At 47.2% G+C, this 25,327-nt stretch overlaps 1 protein-coding gene across 1 annotated transcript in view; it reads right to left on the bottom strand.

Annotated features, from left to right (window-relative positions):
* The window catches only part of ABHD12B (abhydrolase domain containing 12B), a 38,424-nt gene extending 23,937 nt beyond the window's left edge, over positions 1–14,487 (bottom strand). Inside the window, exons 1-7 of the mRNA XM_081193809.1 lie at positions 14,318–14,487; positions 6,610–6,743; positions 4,696–4,798; positions 3,181–3,300; positions 2,627–2,657; positions 2,174–2,219; positions 1,953–2,082 (exon numbers count right to left, since the gene is read on the bottom strand). Of these exons, the coding sequence (XP_081049935.1) occupies positions 1,953–2,082; positions 2,174–2,219; positions 2,627–2,657; positions 3,181–3,300; positions 4,696–4,798; positions 6,610–6,743; positions 14,318–14,430 (677 nt within the window). The 5' untranslated portion in view covers positions 14,431–14,487. The remainder of the gene's footprint in view (positions 1–1,952; positions 2,083–2,173; positions 2,220–2,626; positions 2,658–3,180; positions 3,301–4,695; positions 4,799–6,609; positions 6,744–14,317) is intronic.
* Between the last annotated feature and the right edge of the window lie 10,840 nt (positions 14,488–25,327).

The raw sequence follows: 25,327 nt of genomic DNA, 5'->3' as shown, positions 1-25,327 counted from the left end.
ACCAAGAAGGCCCTCTGCCTGGTTCCTGTAACCTCACATCTCGCAGGGAGGGAACCACCAGAAGGCCCTCGGAGCTGGACCTCAGTGTCCAGGGTGAACGATGGGGGTGGAGACGTTCCTTCTGGTCTACTGGGCCGAGGCCCTTTAGGGCTTTCAAGGTCAGCACCAACACTTTGAATTGTGCTCGGAAACATACTGGGAGCCAATGTAGGTCTTTCAGGACTGGTGTTATGTGGTCCCGGCGGCCCCTCCCAGTCACCAGTCTAGCTGCCACATTCTGGATTAGTTGCAGTTTCCGGGTCACCTTCAAAGGTAGCCCCACATAGAGCGCGTTGCAGTAGTCCAAGCAGGAGATAACCAGAGCATGCACCACTCTGGCGAGACAGTCTGCGGGCAGGGAGGGTCTCAGCCTGCATACCAGATGGAGCTGGTAAACAGCCACCCTGGACACAGCTGTCTGTGGGAAACCAGCGAGCAGAATTCGAACACAAGAGCCCTCTCCCCAGCTCAAACCATGTTTCAGACACTGAGGTCTTGAGTGAGGTACCAGGTTTGTCCACAGGAGAGACAAAACCACACCTGAAGGTTGCAAGGGTCAACACTGTTTCCTCAGACCAAGATGGAGCAAAAGCTCTCGTCCCATGGAAGACAGGTAACCAGAGGTTTGAACTGGTCAATCCAATTGCAGGTAGTTCCAAAAGTGGAACTGGTACAACAGGGGTATACTATGTGTATGACAACTGTTTGTTTATGTCACTTGATGCTGCACTAGCTTACGCAGCAACGGTTACCTAAAAATGAGGGTGTGATGTTAGGATTTTTATCTATCCGAGATGCTCCAGGAAGTGGTACTATTATACTATGTTTTGTATACATCATGTGAGTGTCTGAGTACTGTTGGAAGTTAGTTTCACTTCTGTATGTGATGCAGTTCTGTAAAGTAAAGGTAAAGGGACCCCTGACCATTAGATCCAGTCGTGGCTGACTCTGGGGTTGCAGCGCTCATCTCGCTTTATTGGCCGAGCGAGCCGGTGTACAGCTTCCAGGTCATGTGGCCAGCATGACCAAGCCGCTTCTGGCGAACCAGAGCAGCGCATGGAGACGCCGCTTACCTTCCCGTCGGAGTGGTACCTATTTATCTACTTGCACTTTGACGTGCTTTCGAACTGCTAGGTGGCCAGGAGCAGGGACCGAGCAACAGGAGCTCACCCCGTTGCGGGGATTCGAACCGCCAACCTTCTGATCGGCCAGCCCTAGGCTCTGTGGTTTAACCCACAGCACCACCTGCGTCCCAATGCAGTTCTGTACTGGTGTTCAAAGAGCACAGACGTAGTGATGGAGTCTCTGTATTATAACACTGTAAATACAGTGGTGCCCCGCAAGACGAATGCCTCGCAAGACGGAAAACTCGCTAGACGAAAGAGTTTTCCGTTTTGGAGGTGCTTCGCAAAACGAATCTCCTATGGGCTTGCTTCGCAAGACGAAAATGTCTCGCGAGTTCCTGCGGGGTTTTTTTCCTCCCCCCCCCTTTTTCTAAGCCGCTAAGCCACTTATCAGCTGATCCGATAAACCGATAAGCCGCTAAAAGCCGCTAATAGTGCTAATCCACTAATCCGTCAATGGGCTTGCTTCGCAAGACGAAAAAACCGCTAGACGAAGAGAATCACAGAACGGATTCTTTTCGTCTTGCGAGGCACCACTGTAAAGTAGTTTAGAACTACTAATTGAGTCTTTCTTCTGTTATGATAAGCTAGAAGACTAGCGTGCTCTTCTCAGAGGAGAGGGGTCACTTATTACCGGTCTCTCTGGACTGAGGGAGATTTACGGCCAGAGAGGACCAGCAGAGAGATGTCCCAATGACTTGGGAAGTTGGCAGCCTTCCTGGGCGTGTTTCCAACAGAATCCACAATAAAGAGGGCACCCGGAGACAGGGCTGAGAACGCAAAACCTACCCAGTGCCCATCGAGTGTCCCCAAAAGATGACTGTGCTGTTGCGGCTGCGGGCTTTGACCCAGTCGTAGACAAACAGGATGTCCGTGGTGAAGCCGTTTTCGCTGGGGTGGCCAGTGGAGTCTGCGTAGCCTGGAGGGAGGCATCGAATGAAGGATCAGGGGAAAATACACCATCCGTGTGTCCCGCAAGAGCCCGGCATTATTTGTGCGTCGGAACTTACCTCGGTAGTCAACAGCCAGGACGTGGAAGCCGCTGTCACTCATGGCCTGTTGAACAAAGGAGCCAAAACTTCAGAAACAGAAAGCTAAAAGGAAGTCCTTCTTCACGCAGTGCAAACTATGGAACTCATTGCCACGGGAGGCAGAGGTGGCCAGCTTCGAAAGAGGATTGGACAAATTTGTGGAGGAAAAGAGGGCTGTCATAGCTACTAGCCACGATGGATGGTCTGACTCCGTAGTCAGAGGCAGCAATGGTTCTAAACACCAGTTGTTGGAAACCAGAGGAAGGGAGAGGGGGCTCTCATGGTCGAATCCTGATTGCCTGCCTTCCCATTGGGGCTTCTGCTTGGCTGCTATGAGAACAGGAGTGGGGACTCGATGGGCCATTGGCCTGTTCTAGCAGGCTCATCTTATGTTCTTATTTTTAAAGGGGAAGAGGGAACATCACAACTTACCTTTAAAAAACGAACTCTGTGACTTGCTGCTCTGTAAGAGAGGTCAAAGACGAGAGCCAAGTGTTTAATCATCGTCGCCGGCGATCAAAATTGCCAACTTGCTTATTTCCAGAATGACTCATAAACAGATCACAAGCCAGCCATTAAAAGACGTGGTTTAAAGCAGGGCATAGGCAAACTCCAGCCCTCCAGATGTTTGGGACTACAGTACCCATCATCCCTGACCACTGGTCCTGTTAGCTAGGGATGATGGGAATTGTAGTCCCAAACATCTGGGGGGGGGGCGGAGTTTGCCTAAGCCTGGTTTAAAGTTTTAAAGTCGTTAAATGAGCAAGACTATTCAGACTCACACCGGCCACAGGAGGGGGAATGGCGCCACCGGGATGCCCTTGGGCCTTGAACCCGGGACCATTCTGCATGCAGGGCAGGTGTCCTGCACTAAGCTACAGCCCTTCTGTCCCAACATCCAGACGACGCATGCAGGAGAATGACAACTGAGCAGGGGAATAACGGAGCACGGACGCTGCCTTTGTTCCTTTCAGTCTCAAACTCACCTGGTCCCCCCATTGCCATGGAGATAGATTATGATGGGATTATTGTCCGCCAGGGCCTCTTCGTACCAGCTGGGGTCCTTCCCCTCAGCCTCCTCCCGCATGTTGTCAGGCAAGGAGTGCCTAAGAAGAGAAGCAAAAGGCCTATTCAACTGCAGTGGGGGCTGCCCCACTGTGGATGGAAAGGGGGAGCAGTGAGGCAAGTTGCACCTGCCCAGATCAGTGCACAAAACTAGCCTTGAGCGCATCAGCTGAAAATACGGATTTGCGCACAGAGAAAGGAGAAAGCAAAAGTGAGAGCAAAGCCGATGAGCGCATGCATGGTGCTTTGCAGATACGGATCATTCTCAAGTCTTCCCTCTGTAGAAGCTCGGTCCTGGCAAAGAACTCTTAATTATTGGCTCCATCTAAACTTTGATCCACCCAGTCTACTGCCCTTACTGACACAAGGACCCCCATAAAAGTGCATGGTTTAAAATTGTGCACCAAAAACTCCTCTCCTGCGGACTCCACCCACATCAGCTTCTCATGACGGGTTTTATTAAAGCAAAAAGGCTAATTGGACAGCGTCTGAGGGACTTAGAGCAACAGAACAATCTGGCCATTATAAAGAAATTCTGTCCTTGGTATGCCTCCCCCCCACCCTTCTCAGTTTGATTCCCTGGCACCATATTTGTACAAATTAACTATCCCAAAATACAGACGTGCCTTCGCACTGGCCAGATTGGATGTGATGCCCTCTGCCATACTTCAGGGCAGGTACCAAAAGATTCCAACTGACTCCGCCCCTGTGCAATCTGGAAACAGTGGCTCATGTTCTCCTGTCCTGTCCCCTTTATAAAGATCTGAGGAATGAGATCATCACCCCACTCTTACTTACCATCCCAGGCCGCCCACCTGCGGCCACATTGTTCTTTCTGTTATCAGATCAAAATCTTGGTCATTGGATTGCCCTTTTTACCCATTGCTGTCTTTTTATTTGTATATATTGCTTGTTTTATGGGACACGGGTGGCTCTGTGGGTTAAACCACAGAGCCTAGGGCTTGCCGATCAGAAGGTCAGTGGTTCGAATCCCCGCGACGGGGTGAGCTCCCGTTGCTCGGTCCCTGCTCCTGCCAACCTAGCACTTCGAAAGCACACCAGTGCAAGTAGATAAATAGGTACCGCTCTGGTGGGAAGGTAAACAGCGTTTCCGTGCACTGCTCTGGTTTGCCAGAAGCGGCTTAGTCATTCTGGCCACATGACCCGGAAGCTGTACGCCGGCTCCCTCGGCCAATAAAGCGAGATGAGCGCCACAACCCCAGAGTCGGCCACGACTGGACCTAACGGTCAGGGGTCCCTTTACCTTTAGCTATTGCTTGTTTTATGTTGCCATGGCTAATGCGAATAAAGTTTTATCTATCTTATCTATCTACGGATTATCCTCAGCCCCAGATCAGATTGGGAGCGAGACTCGGAGGGTGACATGTACATCAGCACACGGCCCCTGCCAGGCCAAGCGGTGGCCCCTTACTCACCAAATCCCAATAGTGATCCCCGGTTCGGAGGTGAGATAAAAGTTCCTCGTGTGATTCAGATATACTTCGGGCTTCTGGTAATCCACCCCAAAGGGAAAAACAACTGCAAAAGAAGTTCACTTTGGAAATTTGCTCACTGGCAAAGGCCTCGCGTTCCCCATGCGCCTCCAACACTTGTCAATGCCACACTAAGCATGCAACGAGCATCTCTGCTTTATGACTTCGAATGAATGGGCAGCAAAACCAAACCACGCGTGACATGGCAGAAGTGGACAAAGGAAAGTTTTCTTCCCTCTCTCTGAGAACTAGGACTTGTGGACATCCAGAGGGAGATTCAGGACAGATGAGAGAAATGACCTCCTCATCCACAGGGCACGGTTACACTGTGGAACTCCTTCCCACAAGACGGCCACGAACTTGGATGGCTTTAAAAGCAGATTGGAAAAATTCATGGAGGAGAGGGCTACTAGCAGGCTCAAGAAGTATTGGAAAGTGTTAAAAATACTAAATTAACTGAGGTTCTTTCGCCCTTCCCCCGTAATGTCGTCTTGCGGGGGCGGGGGAAATCTATTTTATTAGTATTTTCCACACAACAACAACACAAAATATATCAAAAAATAACAATACACAACACACAAAAATCAACATTCGAAAACTAAAAAAACAACAAAAACAAAACAAAACAAACAAACAAATCCATATCTTACAAGTTAATATTATAAACACTAAAACAACAACAAGACATTGACTTCCACCAAGCACCTCCTTTATCTCTCATTGTGTCTCCCAATTTAAAAAATCCTGGCTGTGCTCATGGAAGAAGCGAGAGAAGCAGCCAGATGTGGAGTCACATCCATAGCACACACTCAAAAATCCAGAGGTTTCCATAAGCCCAAAAGGGACTGGCGGCCTCTGGATTAAACCATCTATTTCTCCAGCCTAGACAGAACACAGCAGCAGCATGTTTGCAAAGAGCTGCAGAATATGCGCACTGCCTGGGCGGCACTGGCTCCCGGTGGAGTACAGGGTCAGGTTTAAGGTGCTGGTTTTGACCTTTAAAGCCCTTCATGGCCTAGGACCCACGTACCTATGGGACCGCCTCTCCTGGTATGTCCCGCGGAGGACCTTAAGGTCCACAAATGACAACATTTTTGGAGGCCCCAAGTCGCGAGGTGGTTAGCTTGGTCTCAACTAGGGCCAGGGCCTTTTCAGTACTGGCCCCGACTTGGTGGAACGCTCTGTCACAAGAGACCAGGGCCCTGCGGGACTTGACATCTTTCTGCAGGGCCTGCAAGACAGAGCTGTTCCACCTGGCCTTTGGTATGGACTCAGTCTGACCCTTATGTCTTCCCTCCCCATACGGTTTTGATTTATGGGCTACTTTTAAAATGAGGCTGCATTTTAAACTGCATTTTAACCTGTATTTTAAATTGGGGAGTTTTTGTCCCCGCCCCCCATTATGTTTATGTTGCAATTTTACTGGTGTTAGCCGCCCTGAGCCCAGCTCTGGCCGGGGAGGGCGGGGTATAAATAAAATTTGTTAATAATAATAATAATAATAATAATAATAATAATAATAATAATAGATGGAGCAATGTCCTGACTCGGCTTCCAATGTTCCTTTGCTCCCAAGACGAAGCCTGTTAAAATCTTCCTCTCCTGCAGTGATGACTCGGCCTGCCAAAAACCTTCCTATTCAGACAGGCTTTTGGAAACAGTCACGCAGGAGATCTTGTCTCCTGGGCAGCTGTCAGCGCAAACCGGCTTAGTCTGAGATAAAGACGTTGCAGTTCCATCCCAGGCAAACCCTGGAGCAGCAATCAATTTCCAGAAGTTCAGCCAGCCTCTGGAGAAACCTTTTATGCGGCCCGTTTAGAGATCCCTACGCAGGCAATAGGCAAAGAGAATACTTACGGAAATTAAGAAAGACAAACTTTTTCAGCAGCGAAGGGAACATGCGGATGATGAAGGGGATGGAGGCGTACAGAATAAATACATTCAGGATCAGCGTCTTGATTTTACTGGCTTGGAACCAGTCCAGAAGCCCCCTAAAAGATAAGGAGGTAAAGAAATAATGATATTGGAAACTGCTATATATAATTACTAAGAAATTCAGGTGGAAGAGATTTGAGGAAGTCAAACAATATGTTTATGAAGATGGATTTTAATTAATTAAGTAAGTGTTAGTGTAGTGATGATTTGTTGTATTTTATGTTTTATATTCTTTTTTCTTTTTCTTTATTACTGTCAACCTTTTCTTTTGTTATATCTATGTATGGAAAATAATAAATATTATTATGGGGGGGGGGAGATAAGGAGGTAAAAAGACTTAATGAGCAAAGAAAGGACAGCGATAATTATTTCCATATTATTCTTATTTTTTGCATTTCTATCCCCACCCTTCCTCCAAGAAACTCCAAGCGGCCTACGTAAGTTTTCCTCCTCCTCATTTAATCCCAGCAACAGCCCCGCGAGGTAGTTTCGGCTGAAATGTAGTGACTGATGAACCATGACTGACCTTCATGGCTGAGTGGGAGATTTGAACCCTGGTCACCAGGGAGATTTGAACCCTGGTGTGTTGGCTTTCTTATCGCAATTTTTTATTTTTAAATGATGAAAAATTGATGAAGGTGTGGCCATTTGCTTAAATTTTTGTTGACAAGGCCAGGAATATTACTTACACCCGAGGAATACATATAGCTCAATGAGGATAAAATTTGGTGGAAACCATGTGTTTTAAAGAAACAGTGGCTTATGAGCAATAGTGGCTTTCTCACAAGCATACGTCTTTTTTAAGAGTAGAATAAGAAGTCGGAGAAGTTTTAATTATAATTATAATTTAATTATAATTACTAGTCAAATTTGTCTGCCCGGGCCTCTGCCTGGCTCTGCAAGGCCCTGTCTAAATCTGCCCACGAGACGGGGCCTTCTCAGTCGTGGCACCTCACCTGTGGAACTCCCATCAGAGCGACATTCAGTCTGCCCTCAATGTCGAGATACTAAAGAGGAGGCCAGTGGCCGTTTTATTTGGCCAGGCATACGGACCACACAACAGATGTCAAATAGATAAACAACTATAGGACTTTTAGAAGACATCCCTATACGGAAGTTTTTTACGTTTGGGGTTTTATACTGGTTTTGTTGGTGGCAGATGAAAGTGATGGACTACATGGAATTGGCAGAAATGACTGGCAGAATTCGTGACCAGGGAGAAGAGTCGGTGGAGGAAGACTGGAAGAAATTTAAGGACTATTTGCAGAAGCACTGTAAAATTAAGGAATGTTAAAACGATGTCTGATGGAAAATAAGTAGTATTGGTAAAAAGATTTCTAAGAAAATGTAAATAGGGATTGATAATTGGAAAACTGACATTTATAATAGGTTAATATCTTGAGTGAGGATAAATGTTAGAGGGTAAGGATTTGCTGAATTTAATATCTGAATTGGAATACAAAATGGGAGGTGTGAGGAGGTCAAGAAACTAGTGAATGAAGTATAAGATTTGAAAATACTAATCTATTTTCTGTTTTGTCTTTTGGTTTTTCTTTTTGTTCTTATTCTTTCTTTTTTCTTCCCTCTTTTTGTTCACTGTTTTCTATTGTGTACTTTTTATGTGTTTTGTTTTTGTATTTTTATATATTTGTAGTTTTTCTTATGTTTAAATTTTGAAATTTTTTATTGTTTGTGAAACTTTAATAAACATTATTAATATATATATATATGTGTGTGTGTGTGTGTGTGTGTGTGTGTGTGTATGTGTATATATACTGGTTTTGTTGTGAGCTGCCCAGGGGGCCTGGGACAACCCAGTCAGATGGGCGGCATATAAATTATTGTTGTTGTCTTTGTTATCGTTGTTGTTTGATTTTAAATTACCTGTGTAATTGTTTCTTTTATTTCTGCAGTTTGCTGCCTTGTGCTGTAAGCTGGGCAGGCAAGATACTAAAGAGTTTTGTATAAACAAACAAACAAAATGAATTCTTTAGCTGCAATTCCACTGTAGAGGGTTGGACTAGATTAGCTAACCACCTCCCTCCTCCGTCTTGCTAGATTTTTACACAAGAGATATGCAGATAATGCTCTTAGCTTCTGATGCAACAGTTGGCTCAGCAAAGGCCTGGGCCCACACATAACCCGGCTGATGAGTGATTTCGCTTTGCGGGTGCTTTGGCAAGGCATTGAAACAGACCCAAGAGGCAGCAACTCAGTTTGCTGTGATGCAGCAACCAAATCACAACCGCAATAGTCAGCTTCCAAATAAGCAGAACTCGGTTGAGTAACACCTGACAACAACACCCCCAGAACTCACATTGCCCTTGCTCCCTACCCTTAGGTACTGGCGACACCACAAACCCCAAAAAGCTGTCAAAGCGCTTGCACACTCCCAGCATGTTGCAACAGAGTCAGCTGCAGCAAGTGCCTATTGCCCAGTGCCAGTGTCGTCACTCGCGCCCGTCTTCCTCTCTCATCCCTGGAGGCAGTTCTGCAGCTGTTCCCACCCTTTGGATTTACTGAAACAGCTACAGGCCGGCTGTCGTAATAAACAGCAAGGGGTTTCGCGGGATCAAACCGAGAAAATAAAATGGCAAAATGTCACAGCGAATCCCAAACGTTGCTGAATTCATTTATTTAGTTAGAGTGGAAGATGCTTTAGTGTGTGAATTGAGGGCCAGATCCGAGTGGCCTGAGAGTTTTATTGTTTGTTTCTTTCTTACGTTTATATCAAGGCGGTGTATGTGGTTCTCCTCACAACAATCCTGTGAGGTAGGTTAGGCTGAGAGAAGGTGAATGGACCAAGTTCATCCAATGCGCTTGCTTCATGGTTGAGGGGAGATTCGAAAGCCAGAACTTCCAGGCCCCAGTCCTGGGTTCGAATCACCACTCAGCCATGCAGCTCATGGTGTGACCTTGGGCCACCAGAAGACAACACAGTTTACATAGATCAGGGCTGTGACTCTTGACAGGCCCAGAAAAAAGTTGCTCATGAAAGGTTCATTATTTTAATTACAGCTTATCACCTGGGCCTATCTGCAGGCAGGTATTTCAGCATTAGAAATAGCCGTGGAGCCCAGCTCTGTGCGTTTGTAAGGAGGCAGGAAAGCTGGGAGGAGGGAGATTATTTCCCACACAGTCTGGCTGCCCTGAGGTGGAAGGAGCAACAGTGAGAGGCTCCTGTAGGAACCTCAAACTTTTGTACTGCTGGAATGAAGCTGGAATGGAGACCTGAAGGAGCGTCTCCACCCCCATCGTTCTGCCTGGACACTGAGGTCCAGCCCCAAGGGCCTTCTGGCAGTTCCCTCATTGCGAGAAGCAAAGCTACAGGAAACCAGGCAGAGGGCCTTCTCGGTAGTGGCACCCACCCTGTGGAACACCCTCCCTTCAGATGTGAAGGAAATAAGTAGCTATCCTATTTTTAAAAGACATCTGAAGGCAGCCCTGTTCAGGGAAGTTTTTAATATTTAACGCTGTATTGTTTTTAACACTCGATTGGGAGCCGCCCAGAGTGGCTGGGGAGACAGCCAGATGGGCAGGGTATAAATAATATATTATTATTATTATTATTATTATTATTATTATTATTATTATTATTATTATTATATTATTATTATTAAATGAAGCTGACGGGTCAAAGTGAACAAGACTCTCTGTTGCTCCCCCCACATTTGCCTCCATTTGTTCTCCTTCCCCTTGGCCACCATAGCAAACTCTTTGAGGGCAGGATTTTATTTTTTTACACAAATACACACACATGGAGGGGAGGGTGCCCAGAGCATGTGCAGACTGACCATGCTACTGACTTGCCCCCCCCCCCGCAAAAAATATCCCGATATTAACAGAAGGCCTCTATGCCAGATGGAGAAGACAGAAATGGGAGCGAGGCAGGAGGGCATGGAATAAATGCACTCTGCACATTCCCAGAGGCACTCAGCTAACCCTGAAAACCAGCCCTCGGCACGATTGCCCTCAATTCCCTAGCCCCAGAGTAGCAGGGGGCAAAGAGGAAGGAGGAGAGGGGAATGCAAGGTACCATTGGAGAAGCCCAAGCCACAAGTTGTTGTTGTTGTTTAGTCGTTTAGTCATGTCCGACTCTTCGTGACCCCCTGGACCAGAGCACACCAGGCACTCCTGTCTTCCACTGCCTCCTGTAGTTTGGTCAAACTCATGCTGGTAGCTTTGAGAACACTGTCCCACCATCTCGTCCTGTCGTCCCCTTCTCCTTGTGCCCTCCATCTTTCCCAACATCAGGGTCTTTTCCAGGGAGTCTTCTCTTCTCATGAGGTGGCCAAAGTCTTGGAGCCTCAGCTTCAGGATCTGTCCTTCCAGTGAGCACTCAGGGCTGATTTCCTTCAGAATGGAGAGGTTGGATCTTCTTGCAGTCCATGGGACTCTCAAGAGTCTCCTCCAGCACCATAATTCAAAAGCATCAATTCTTCAGCGATCAGCCTTCTTTATGGTCCAGCTCTCACTTCCATACATCACTACTGGGAGAACCATAGCTTTAACTATACGGACCTTTGTTGGCAAGGTGATGTCTCTGCTTTTTAAGATGCTGTCTAGGTTTGTCATTGCTTTTCTCCCAAGAAGCAGGCGTCTTTTAATTTCGTGGCTGCTGTCACCATCTGCAGTGATCATGGAGCCCAAGAAAGTAAAATCTCCAGAGTAGCAGGGGGCAAAGAGGAAGGAGGAGCGGGCATTGCAAGGTACCATTGCTAAAACCCAGGCCACAAGTAGGCATGTGCTAATTTTAAATAGTTGTTGCTGTTAATCTATTGCATTTATATCCCACATATGCCCCCCCTCACTTAATCCCCACAACAGCCCTGTGAGGTAAATCAGGCAGAGAGAAGGCAGCAAATGGCCAAAGGTCACCCAGGGAGAGCTTCGTGGGCGGGTGGAGATTTGAACCTGGGTCTTCTGGGCCCTAGTCAGACACTCTGACCACTGCCCCACACTGGTGGAGCCAATGAAGAAGATGGGTTGCTGGGATCTTGCAAGCAATGGGCTTTCGCACGATGTCTAGACATTTTGGAATCAAAGGGAAAAAGGGGTTTTGATGTGTGTGTGTGTTTTTAAAGGGGGAAGGAGAAGAAGGTCTTATCCTGAAACAGCAATCCTGGCAGCTCTCGCAGATGGCAGACCAGAGGATTTGGGCCTCTGCCTACCTCCAGAGACATGGCCTCAGTTAAGAGGGTCCGGGAGTGAGAGCGTGGGGCAAAGACCCCAGACAAAAGACCCTGAAGCCCAGAGGTCTGTCTCACCCCCATTTTTTGGCCTCTGAGCTTTTGCAAGAGCAACGGCGGCGCTTAAGCAAGGAGCATTGCACTTCCAGGCTTGGACAGGATCCCATCAGTGGGATGGGGAGGGACAGGATGGGACCAAGAACCTTCGTCCCACTCACCCATGGCTAACTGGCTGGCTCCAGAAACAGCACTGCAAATTTCCTAGTGTGCAACAATTCACACCCACTGCGCTGCCACCCTGGGGAAATGACAGCTCTGGTTAAATCCAGGGTGCAAATAAGCTCCCCAAACACCACCTTAGCATTAAATGCTTGCTGTGACAAGGATTGCAGAGGAGGAGAATGAACTGTGACAAAAGCACAGCTTTTCTCTCTCGCTTGTAATGCCAGCAACTCGTGGACATCAAACAAAACAGCGCTGGAAGATTGAGGAGAGATAACTTGTTGTCCTTCACGCACCACAGTTAAACTACGGAACTCGCTCGAGTCCTGCAGAAGGCAGGGATGTCTCCAAAAACAGGCCGCTCATTCAACAGGGAACGGAGGGTGGTGCAGTGGTTAGAGCGCCAGTCTAGAACCGGGGAGAGGCCAGGGTTCAAATCCTGCCCCCCTCAGCAATGAATCTCAGTGGGCTCACACTCAGTTGATCACACTCAGCCTGACCTACCTCACAGAGTTGTTGTGGGGGCTAATGAAGGAAGGGGAGAATGATGTACTCATTGGAGAAAAGGGTGGACTATAAATATTATTACTGTATTATTATTATGCAATAAGTAAATCATGGGACACGGGTGGCGCTGTGGGTTAAACCACATAGCCTAGGACTTGCCGATCAGAAGGTCGGCGGTTCGAATCCCCGCGACGGGGTGAGCTCCCATGGCTCGGTGCCTGCTCCTGCCCACCTAGCAGTTCAAAAGCACGTCAAGCAAGTCAAAGTGCAAGTAGATAAATAGGTACCACTCTGGCGGGAAGGTAAACAGTGTTTCCATGCGCTGCTCTGATTTGCCAGAAGCGGCTTAGTCATGCTGGCCACATGACCCAGAAGCTGTACGCCAACTCCCTCGGCCAATGAAGCGAGATGAGTGCCGCAACCCCAGAGTCGTCTGTGACTGGACCTAATGGTCAGGGGTCCCTTTACCTTTACCTAAATCATAAACAAACAAACAAACTGGAACATTGAATTTGCTCCGGGAATGCCCTGGTTTGGAAAGCTTGAATCACTGGCACCCATCCTGAAAGCCATTAAAAAACTTGATCACATGCATGCTTAAGGTAAAGGTAAAGGTGCCCCTGCCCGTACGTGCCAGTCTTGGCAGACTCTAGGGTTGTGCGCTCATCTCACTCTAGAGGCCGGGGGCCAGCGCTGGCCCGCAGACACTTCCGGATCACGTGGCCAGTGTGACGAAGCTGCTCCGGCGAACCGGCACCGGAGCAGCACATGGAAACGCCGTTTACCTGCCCACTATAAAGCGGTACCTATTTATCTACATGCATGCTTACTCTGACAGTGGCGTAGCGTGGGTTGTCAGCACCCGGGGCAAGGCAAGTAATTTGCGCCCCCTAACCTGTGGATTTGTGCCCCCTAACCTGTGGATTTGCGCCCCCTAACCCTAACCCCCAGATGTTGCACCCGGTGCGGCCGGCCCCCCCTGCACCCCCCACGCTACGCCACTGTACTCTGATGCAATTCCCACGGCAATCAAGGCAACTTTACTCCCTAAAGCACGTTCCCCTAACCTGGCGCTTCCAAGATGTTGCTAGACAACTGCTCCCAACATCCCTGACCGGCTAAAACACTCTGCCCTGAAGCTCATTCTCAGCCTAGCCTACCCTGCAGGGTTGTTCGAAAGACAAAACGGGGACTAAACGAGGAAAGGGGGGGGGGATACAAATGTGACAAGCAAATTCCTTTTGGCCGGTGCTGAATCCCGCCATCTTTCCTCTCTCCCGTTTGCAAGCCTCGCCAAACTCCCCGTTCCAAACAGCCCTTTTCAGGTCATCGCGCGCGCGCTCCGTTCCCAATTCCAGCCTCTCTTGAAAACAAAGGATGCTCAAAATGCATGTGACCTTGTTTTTTTTGTCTGAGCCTGAAATAAAAACAAACCCCTTCTCCTCGCCAGCGCGTGATGAAAACCGGCAGCAAGAGAGCGAGGAAGCGAGCGGATGGGATGGCGGATGGAGGCGGGGAGCGCTCTGAGCCTCGCCGGGTGGAGAGGCGCAGGTGTCCGGAGCGCGCAAAGCGGGGCGACTGAGAATCCTGGCATGGTAGCCTTGCAAGGGACCCCCAAAGGCCATCCAGCCCAACCCGCTGCAATGCAGAAATCCCAACTCTAGCAACCTCTGCCTCCCGCGATGGAGAGGCGCACCAGCTCCCTGACTTACCCGGCAGGTTGCCGGGGGGCCCTCGATGCGGACGCGGCCTGTCCCTGGTTGGAAGAGGCGGCGATCCCCTTGCCCTGCGCCCCCGAAGGCGCCTCCTGGGCGCGCCGTTTCATCGCCAAGCCGAGCCGCCTGCTCCGGTTCCGAGTGCGCGGCGGCGCCCGCGGAAGCGCCTTCTCCCCGTCTCCCTTCGCAAGGGGCGAGGCGAGGGCGGAGCGCGCCTCTCGCTGGGGCGGGGCTCGCCTGCCCGCCTGCCCCCTCAGGACCGGGTCCGAGCTCCCAGAGCCTGGTAGACTGCGCTGATGGCGTGCGACTAGGCATGAGCTGTTGTGCATTTGCGCGCCATCATCTGACAAGTGGTTTGGCAGGTTTTCTAAAATCGTTTTTATTTTTATTTCCTCCCTCAGAATCGGTAACAAAGCAGCCACAAAACAATCCATGTCATGTCTATAAGTCATAAAACGTGGCAAGACTCACAAAACGGGAGATAAATATTATTTTACAGTTACAGATAGGTAGCCGTGTTGGTCTGCCATAGTCAAAATAAAAAAATTCCTTCCAGTAGCACCTTAAAGACCAACTAAGTTAGTTCTTGGTATGAGCTTTCATGTGCATGCACACTTCTTCAGATACACTGTGTATCTGAAGAAGTGTGCATGCACACGAAAGCTCATACCAAGAACTAACTTAGTTGGTCTTTAAGGTGCTACTGGAAGGAATTGTTTTATTATTTTACAGTGCATAATGATTGAAATAAATCAATTAAATAGATTCGGCAATGAATCAACTTGGGAAACATAGAATAATAGAAGTGAGCCAATGAGTCGTGCCTGCTTATGTGCTCCATTTTGCAGTATATGCTGTCAGTATTTCTCATCCATGTGTTGTTTTATATGTATCTTTAATAAAATCACACCACATACTGTAAAAATTAACTTGCTTTTTTTCCCTGGTCACCTCAATTTTTCCATTTTTGGCAGGTTTGTAGCTTGCTCAAAGTGGGTGTGGATAAAATCAATGGCTGATACAGGACATCGATAAAAAGGAAAAAATATTAAAAACACCAGTCCAAAGCCCTGCAGCACCTGAAAGGCATGTAAGCTTTCACGAAGTCTGAACTGACTTCTGCTGCCACTGTTTGCGGGGCTGCCCTTGACAGTGCTTTTGCTGGCTTTGTCTTTATTTATTTTTTAGTTCTTGTGAAGCACCCTGGAAGTTTTTACGTGGTGGGTGGTAAATGGAAACCATTTAAAGCAGCGTTCCAGATGTTTGGGACTACAGCCCCAGCCAAAGCAATTGGAGGGCATCAAATTGGCAAAGACTGTTTTAAAAAAGATTGCATAACAGAAACCGCAGAGTAAGTCTGGTGTAGGAATAATCCCCACCCACCTTAGGCCTGGGAGTTCTGCCCACATGTGAGGTATTGCATTTTGCCTGGGAGGAGGCCAGTCCCCAAGGCGATAAGGGTGACTTACCTGGAGCCCTGACAGGTGGAGAATATCAAACTGTTACATCTTCCCCGCAAAACCTTGCAGACAGCACATGCTGTCTCTCACAGCTGTCTTGCCATTGCAGCAAGAGGTGATCTACTGCCTCTATTTTGTCAGTAATTCCTACTTACCTGATGCAACATCAGTTTGGCTGGAAGGTGCACATGGAGAGAGAAATTGCCCTGTTGGGATGAGAAATGCCACGCAAACCCTCAACGAGAGAGGAGGCGAAGACATCTTTGGCTGCCTCATTATTTTGCAGGAGGGATTCAGCCACATACCTGAAATTCAAGTTTGTGCAGTTGGAAGTGGATCACCACACCTTTAAACTGAGCTTGGAAAGTTCCTTTTTAAAGAGGAGCTAACTTTACCTTTAGGGACGCGGGTGGCGCTGTGGGTTAAACCACAGAGCCTAGGACTTGCCGATAAGAAGGTTGGCGGTTCGAATCCCCACGACGGGGTGAGCTCAAATTGCTTGGTCCCTGCTCCTGCCCACCTAGCAGTTCGAAAGCACGTCAAAGTGCAAGTAGATAAATAGGTACCGCTCCGGCTGGAAGGTAAACGTTGTTTCCGTGTGCTGCTCTGGTTCGCCAGAAGCGGCTTAGTCATGCTGGCCACATGACTTGGAAGTTGTGTGCAAACAAACGCCGGCTCCCTTGGCCTATAGAGTGAGATGAGCACGCAACCCCAGAGTCAGTCACAACTGGACCTAATGGTCATGGGTCCCTTTACCTTTACTAACTTTACCTTTTACCAGCTTTGTCTGGTTCAGCAACTATGGCCATTCTTGGGCAGGGATAGCCTGACCACGGAAGTTTGTCACCTCAAGGCTAGATTACCGTAATGGCCTCTATGTGGGGCTGCCCTTGGGTCTTGTTCGGAAGAACCAGCTGGTGCAGAATGCTGCAGCCAGATTGCTGACGGGAGCTTCTGGTCGGGAACATGTGATACCATTGTTAAAACAGCTGCACTGTCTGGCTGCCCGTCTGCTACTAAGCCAGGTTTTAGGTTATTGTATCGGTTTTACTAAGCCCTGAACAGAATACTGCAGGGATCCTTATATCCCAGTTCGATCACTGAGATAAACTGCAGGAGTGTCTTTGGTTGTTCCCCAAATTGGTGAGGCTTGTTTGACAACAATGAGAAATTGAGCCTTTAGTGTCATCGGAACACCCTGTCACTAGAGATTCAGTGGGTGCCTTCTGTGCCAACTTTTAAACACCTGCTGAAAACTTTTCTATTCTGCATAGCCCAGGGGTCTGCAACCCGTGGCTCCGGAGCCGCATGTGGCTCTTTTACACCTTTGCCGCGGCTCCGGGGCGGATACTAGCGAGGGGAGGAGGCGCATTGTGCGCCCCGACACTCCCCGCTGTGGCGGGCGCTGTACTGGCTGTGACGTCACATGGGGGCGGTGCGTGCGTTAGTCACACACCGTCCCGATGTCACCTTCCCGGTTTTGCGGCTCCCAGTTTTTTCTTCTTCGGAAATGGGTCCAAGTGGCTCTTTTTGTCTTAAAGGTTGCAGACCCCTGGCCTAGCCTATGCAAGCAATTAAGAGTACAGCCCCCCAAAATGGTCTATCAATGTTTGCTTTTAATTTCTTTCTGTTTTTAACTAGTTTTTAACTTTCTGTTATTGTATACCGCCTAGGACCCTCGTACCTACGGGACCGCCTCTCCTGGTATGTCCCACGGAGGACCTTACAATCTGCAAATAAAAACACCCTAAAGATCAGACTGGCCTCGATCAAAGCCAGGGCCTTTTCGGCCGTGGCCCCGGCCTGGTGGAACGCTCTCTCACAAGAGACCAGGGCCCTGCAAGATTTGACATCTTTCTGGTGAGCCTGCAAGACGGAGCTGTTCCGCCAGGCCTTTGGTCGGGGTTCAGTCTGATTCTTTTCTTTCTGTATAAGAACAAGCATTAAAGAGGCCTCCTAGCCCACTCACAGGTCCTTTATAAGACAGTGGTAACAGCTGGTCTTCCAATTTTAACTTGAAAATTGCCACTTGTCCAGTTTTAGTTTTAATTTTAATTGTTTGAATTAATTGTGGGATGTATCTTACCGTATTTTTCGCCCTATAGGATGCACTTTTTCCCCTCCAAAAATGAAGGGGAAATCTGGGTGCGTCCTATGGGGCGAATGCAGGCTTTTGCTGAAGCTTGGAGAGAGAGAGGGGTCGGTGCGCACCAACCCCTCTCGCTCTCCAGGCTTCAGGAACACATCCGCAGCCTAGGCAGCCCTACGGGAGGTCCGGCAGGGATGTCTAGGCTGCGAATAGCAGCCTGCCGCCCGGCGGGCGGTGCGCCCTGAAGCAGAGCGCCCCCCTCGCCAGGCAGACATCCGCAGCGTGGGGAGCAGCCTGCCGCCCGGCGGGCGGTGCGCCCTGAAGCAGAGCGCCCCCCTCGCCAGGCAGACATCCGCAGCGTGGGGAGCCTTGCCGGACTTCCCGGCAAGGCTCCCCACGCTGCTGATAGCAGCCTGCCGGCCCCACAGAGGGGGCGCCCTGATGCAGAGCGCCCCTCGCGCGGGGCAGACATCGACCAGCCCCACAAGCTCGGGGGACAGCAGGGAGGCGCAGCGCCGCCATCCCGCTGTTCCTCGACCTGGTTCTGTTTCCCCGACCTGCTTTTGGGGGGAAAATAAAGGGATTTCCCCCCCTTTATTTCCCCCCCCAAAAAAACTAGGTGCGTCCTATGGGACGGAGCGTCCTATGGGGCGAAAAATACGGTAATTGATTGATCGCTTGTGTTATGCATATCATCTTATTTATATGATGTTAGCCGGGAAGGGTGGGATACAAATAAAAATTGTTGTTGTCTGGTTTTATGTTTTTATATTGTTGTAAGCTGCTGTGGTACTGTATATTCTTATGATAAATTAGAAAAAATAATTCCAGGTTGCACCTTGCCTCTTATATAAAAACAAACTTGTTTGTTTCATGCTCAGTTCACAGGTCAATTCAAGTTCCTCCAAATGATCCCCCAAGAAAAAGGGAATCAGCATTCAGAATGTTACAAGCTGCTGTGCCGAAATATAAAATATACTTAAGAAGAATAAGAAAACACCAAAACACTTTGCTGGGCTCTTTCCTGTTCAAGCAGAAGGCAACAGCAGCAACTAGCTCCATTGTTGGCCTCCGTCTTCTCGAGAGTCAATGGAGTGCACCTACAAGGGTGAAGTCAGACAGCTGCGGTAGCAGCACCAAAGTCTGGGCAGTGTGTCTGGAGGTCCTGGGCTGCCCAGATGTCAATACAGATGTTGTCAGGAGTCCAGGTTCCCAGCTTGATAACACAGTAAGCGTAGGTAATTAAAAAGGAGGATTTATTGCAAAAAAACCCAACCAGATAGCTCCAGACAGCTCTAACACAGCCGCCGGCATTATCACTCAAGATGACCCTTCTGAAGACTCCTTCCAGTGTCGACAGAAGATATTGAACTTACGACCCTTACGTCTCTTGTTTTGCTTCCTGTCTAGCAGCCCTCCCATTGGCCAACTCCTCAGACTTAGTGGATCAGCTCCACCCTCTTCTTGTTCTGAGAGGCTGTCTCTGAGACTGTTCACGCCTTTGTGTGCTTCCTGAAAGCTTTGGCTGTGTTCCAGCCTGCTCTCAGCTACAGCCTTATCATCCTGCTGTTCAAGTTCAGGAGGAGGTGAAGACTGCAGCTGTCGGCTCTCCTCCGCCTGAGTGAAATCCCAGTCTCTCTGTTCCTGGCTGCTTTTTGCAGCCGGCTGCAAACCTTTGCTTGGAGCTGGCTCATTCCTGACAGATGTGGTCCAAAGGAAAGCAAGCAATACATTAGGCACCAGCTTGGCTGCAGCAGTTGCCGGAAAGAGGCGTATAAGATACTGCCACCCAACCACCTTAGGGACTCCGCTCCGTATTTGTGTAGGGTTTCCTCTTTAGCCTTTTCTTTTCCTGCAAGGAAGTGGAGGTAGAGGCAAAAGGTAGAGTAAAAGAGGCAAAATGTTCCATCCAAAATGTTTGCCATGCTCTGTTTCAGAAGCTTCTCCCTGCTTCCCTGAGGCTCTGCTGCTCTGTTTGTGCCCCCCCCATGAATTTATTTAGAATTCAACAATAACAAAGGAAAAAGGCACAGTAGTTGCTACATCAATTCATAACAATTAACCTATTTTAACAATATACAAATAGTAATAGAAAATTACACAACATCACTTTTAACTTACCGAAATTTCATATTACACTTTTATCTCTTTATCTCTTTCTTAACATATAAAAAAGAGAAAGCCCAAGAAAAGAGACACACACAAAAAGAAAAAAGAGGAAAAAGAAGGGGAAGGGGAGTGAGGGGAAGGGGAAGGGGGGAAAGGAAAAAGAAGACAAAACAAAAGCAACACATTTGGCTTCCGATTAGACTCATTGTATTATTATTTCTACAAATTTTTTTCTCACACAGTTCCATGTTACTGTATTTCTTTCTTTGTTTTCGTCAGATATCAAAAAACATTATATTTGTTGTTTTGCAAGGATCGTTCTATACTGTATCTGCCAGGAGATATTTGTTATTGTAATGCTTTTCCAAATACTCTTTATAGATTTTCCATTCTTTCTGTACTTTCTGTTTTGGCGCTCTGTTTGTTTTCTATTGCCAAACACCTTGGTGGTCTCCAAGGGCCTCCTGGCCCATGCGTTTTCCACCTTCTCCTGCCCACTTGCAGCAGGGCTAATGAGCATCCTCTAGGGCCGAAGGGTGCCAGGCACCTGCTGCCTCCTGGGGTATCGTGGTCTGTTAAGGAAAAACATACCTCTGCTGCTGATGCTGGGATTAGAAGCGCTCTCTCTTCTTTGGTGATCCCTCGTAGCCAAATAATAATAATAATAATAATAATAATAATAATAATAATAATAATAATAATAATTTATTTATACCCCACCCTTCCCGGTTCAAAAACCGGGCTCAAGGCGGCTAACAACAAATTTAAAACACTTTAAAACACTTAATTATAAAAGCAGCATAAAAACAGTATAAAAACATGAATAACAATAAAAATCATACATCAATTAGATAATCCCCAGGGCTAGCTGGCCAAATTGGTCCTACTTGCACCAGCAAGGGGGTCAGGGGAGAATTGGCTGTGGGGTCTCAGAGCGGGTGATCTTCATAAAAGGGGAGGGGGAGGGAAGAGAAGGGAAATAATAGATGAGGCTGAAGAGTGACTTCCATGAACACAGTTTTAACAATGAGTCCATAAGTGAGTGTAGAGGCCAATTCTGGATCCACACTTCCTCCCACTGTGGGGACATTGGTTTCCGGGCAGGACCTGATCATGGTGTGGATTTGTCAAGCGTGCCTTCCTCCTAGCATGTTTCTCCCTTGCGTCCTGAGTTTGTGCATCTTCAAAGTTCATGACACCTTTGGTCAAGGCTGTTCTCCAACTGGAGCGCTCACAGGCCACTGTTTCCCAGTTGTTGGTGTTTATACTACATTTTTTAAGATTTGCCTTGAGACAGTCTTTAAACCTCTTTTGTTGACCACCAGCATTATGCTTTCCATTTTTAAGTTCGGAATAGAGTAGTTGCTTTGGAAGACAATAATCAGGCATCCGCACAACATGACCAGTCCAACGAAGTTGATGCTGAAGAATCATCGCTTCAACACTGGTGATCTTTGCTTCTTCCAGTACACTGGCACTAGTTCGCCTGTCTTCCCAAGTGATGTGTAAAATTTTTCGGAGACACTGTTGATGGAATCTTTGGAGGAGTTGGAGATGGTGTTTATAAGTGGTCCATGTTTCACAAGCATACAGTAAAGTTGGTAGTACAATAGCTTTGTAATCAAGAATTTTGTTTTCCCTGCGCATGTCCTGGTCCTCAAACACTATGCACTTCAATTGGGAGAAAGCTGCACTCGCAGAGCTCAGGTGATGCTGGATTTTGGCATCAATGTTGGCCCTTGTGGAAAGAGAACTGCCCAGGTAGGAGAAGTGATCAACACTTTCCAACGTTACACAATTGAGTTGGATTTGTGGCGCTGCAGAGGGGTTATTTTGTACTTGTTGGTGCAGCACTTTGGGTTTTTTGGATGTTGAGCGATAGGCCAACGGCAGTGGGTGCAATAGGGTGGTTAGAGATAATTGCTGGAGATGCAAAGAGGTGGAAGGAACATTCTTTGACATGTGGTGGACTTGTAAAAGGGTAAAAGAGTATTGGGTAATAATCCATAATGAATTGAAAAAAATGTTTAAAAGTACATTTCCAAAAAACCCCCACAGAGTTCTTTGAGTTGAGGATAATTCAGATGGAAATTCCCAGGGGTCAAAAAAGGTTATTTATGTATGCTACTACTGCGGCCCATGTTTTGTTAGCCCAAAAATGGAAAATGAGTGAGGTCCCAGCTAAAGAAGAATGGCAACTTAAACTGATGGAATATGCATAGATATAATTTGGATTTTGAAAAATGGACGAAGTTGTGGTCTAAAGGAATGAAATTTACTGCCTGTACTGCCCTCAGAGAAAATATGGAAAAGATGATGTATCGTTGGTACATCACCCCTGTGAAATTGCAAAAAATGTATAAGACTGGGGACAGAAGGTGTTGGAAATGTAAATCTAAAGAGGGTAGCTTCTACCACATGTAGAAGTTAAAAAAATTTGGGATTCCATCTACAATGAACTAAAGAAAATACTTAAATACACCTTTGTTAAAAAGCCTGAAGCCTTCCTTCTGGGAATGATCGGAGAGGAGATTAAGAAAGAAGACTGTGTAATGTTTCAGTATGCGACTGTAGCTGCCAGGATCCTATTAGCGCAAAATTGGAAAACCCCAAATATCCCGACTATCAAAGATTGGCAAATTAAACTATTTGAGTATATGGATTTAGCAAAAATGACGCAGAATATTAGACAGCAAAAAGGTAGAAAGTTTATTGATGAATGGTCTAAATTTATAACATATATAGAAACAAATTCTAGAGACATAAAAATCACAGTAGGCGTAACATAACTCTTGCGATATGCTGATGCTATATAATGAAAAACTGCAGATTGGATTTAACATTAACATAACCCAAGACCGAGATGGAGGGAAGTCAATTGATATTTATTGTAATGTTTGTTTATTGGTTGGTTAAGGTGTTCGTGACTTGGCTGATGTTTTCTTTTGTTTTTCTTTGGTATGTGTTTGTTATTGTTGATTTTTGTTGTTGTTGTTGTTTGGTAATAGAAAATGAATAAAAAGAAGTAAAAAAAATAAACTGATGGAATATACATAGCTTTAGGACTTAACATATATAATAAGAGAACAAGAAGAACATACGTTTAAAGAAGATTGGAAAATGTTTATTGAATATATGGGGGGGAAATTGTGTACACTTGAAAACGTTGGCAGCATTCAGATAAATTCAACAGTGTGAATAAATTTTGATGGATGTAATAATGGAATACTGAACGGTTTAGTTTATATAAAAAATGCAGGGATTTATGTTATGCAAAACGAAGCAGGGAAAGAGAAGAAGGGAAGTCATTGATATTTTAAGGTTGTTTGAATGAATATTCTAAAATGTAAAACAGAAAAATTAGTAGAAATTAAGTGGGGGCAGGAATGGGATTCAGATCGTAAGTAAAGGACAACTCTGGCTGGCAGCAAGATGACTGGTGTAGCACAGGAGACAAGCAGGTAAGCCAGAGAACAGAAGAACATAATTGGAGCCTGCTGGACCAGGCCAAAGGGGGTCCATTTGGTCCAGTGTCTTGTTCTCACAGGGACCGACCAGAGCAACCTGCAAGCAGGACCTGGCATTCAGAAGCATCTCTGGCTCCAGCTGTACAGGGAACCAGGCAGAGGGCCTTCTCGGTGGTGGCACCCGCCCTGTGGAACACCCTCCCACCAGATGTCAAAGAGAACAACAACTACCAGACTTGTAGAAGACATCTGAAGGCAGCTCTGTTTAGGGAAGCTTTTAATGTTTAATAGACTATTGTATTATAATATTCTGTTGGAAGCCACCCATAGTAGCTGGGGAAACCTAGCCAGATGGGCGGGGTATAAATAATTGTTGTTGTTGTTTAGTCGTTTAGTCGTGTCCGCCTCTTCGTGACCCCCTGGACCAGAGCACGCCAGGCACTCCTGTCTTCCACTGCCTCTCACAGTTTGGTCAGGCTCATGTTCATAGCTTCGAGAACACCGTCCAACCATCTCATTCTCTGTCGTCCCCTTCTCCTTGTGCCCTCCATCTTTCCCAACATCAGGGTCTTTTCCAGGGAGTCTTCTCTTCTCATAAGGTGGCCAAAGTCTTGGAGCCTCAGCTTCAGGATCTGTCCTTCCAGTGAGCACTCAGGGCTGATTTCCTTCAGAATGGAGAGGTTTGATCTTCCTGCAGTCCATGGGACTCTCAAGAGTCTCCTCCAGCACCAGAATTCAAAAGCATCAATTCTTCGGTGATCAGCCTTCTTTCTGGTCCAGCTCTTACTTCCATACATCACTACTGGGAAAACCATACAGTGGTACCTCTGGTTACGGACTTAATTCATTCCAGAGATCCGTTCTTAACCTGAAACTGTTCTTAACCTGAAGCACCACTTTAGCTAATGGGGCCCTCCGCTGCTGCTGCGCCGCTGCTGCAGGATTTCTGTTCTCATCCTGAAGCAAAGTTCTTAACCTGAGGTATTATTTCTGGGTTAGCGAAGTCTGTAACCTGAAGCGTATGTAACCTGAAGCATATGTAACCCGAGGTACCACTGTATGGACCTTTGTCGGCAAGGTGATGTCTCTGCTTTTTAAGATGCTGTCTAGGTTTGTCATTGCTTTAATAATAATAATAATAATAATAATAATAATAATAATAATAATAATAATAGGGCAGGGCAGAACCATCCTGTATTGTAGCCATCAAAAAGTCTCTCCTCCATGAAGTCACTCAGAGGACCTCCGTGTACATACCTCACATTCAAAGCACGTTCTGCCACCCCCTCCCTTTTTGCAGTTTAACTTCACCCCCAGAGGCACACTCCATTGCAACAACAGCACTGAGCATGTGAGATTCCCAGCAAGCACTTCCAATTGCCACCCACAGGGGGCGGCATTGTATAACACCCTCATCATTTATCTAACAACTGTGATTTTATTTTATGAAGCATGCCTGCAGTTGTAGTAATTTGAAGGAGAAAACAGTGTTGATGTTGTTGTTGTTTTTAAAGGATAAAACAGATGACAAAGCATCACACAGAATGCAAAGCTAGACAACCGCCCAAAATATATCGCACGCTCCAAATGCAGTTTAGGCAGCTGAAAATCCATGGCGGATTTCTCATTGATTTCAATGGTTTGGAGCTCAAGATTGCAGTCGATGAAGGGTAGATCCCAACACTGTGTGAGCAGACTTCCACTTGTATTGGGGGGCTTTTTGTAGAGAAAAGTGTAAATCCCAGGAGATACCTTGAAGGCGGGTGGAGGAAGGAGTGGCAAACGGCTTTGAACAGGGCCATGCAACCTAAGGCCCGGGGGCCGGATCCAGCCCAATCATCTTCTCAATCTGGCCTGCGGATGGTCCAGGAATCAACGTGTT

This window comes from Podarcis bocagei, assembly GCF_964188305.1.
Source record: "Podarcis bocagei genome assembly, chromosome: 1".
Taxonomy (NCBI): domain Eukaryota; kingdom Metazoa; phylum Chordata; class Lepidosauria; order Squamata; family Lacertidae; genus Podarcis; species Podarcis bocagei.
This window is presented reverse-complemented; position numbering and strand designations above follow the sequence as displayed.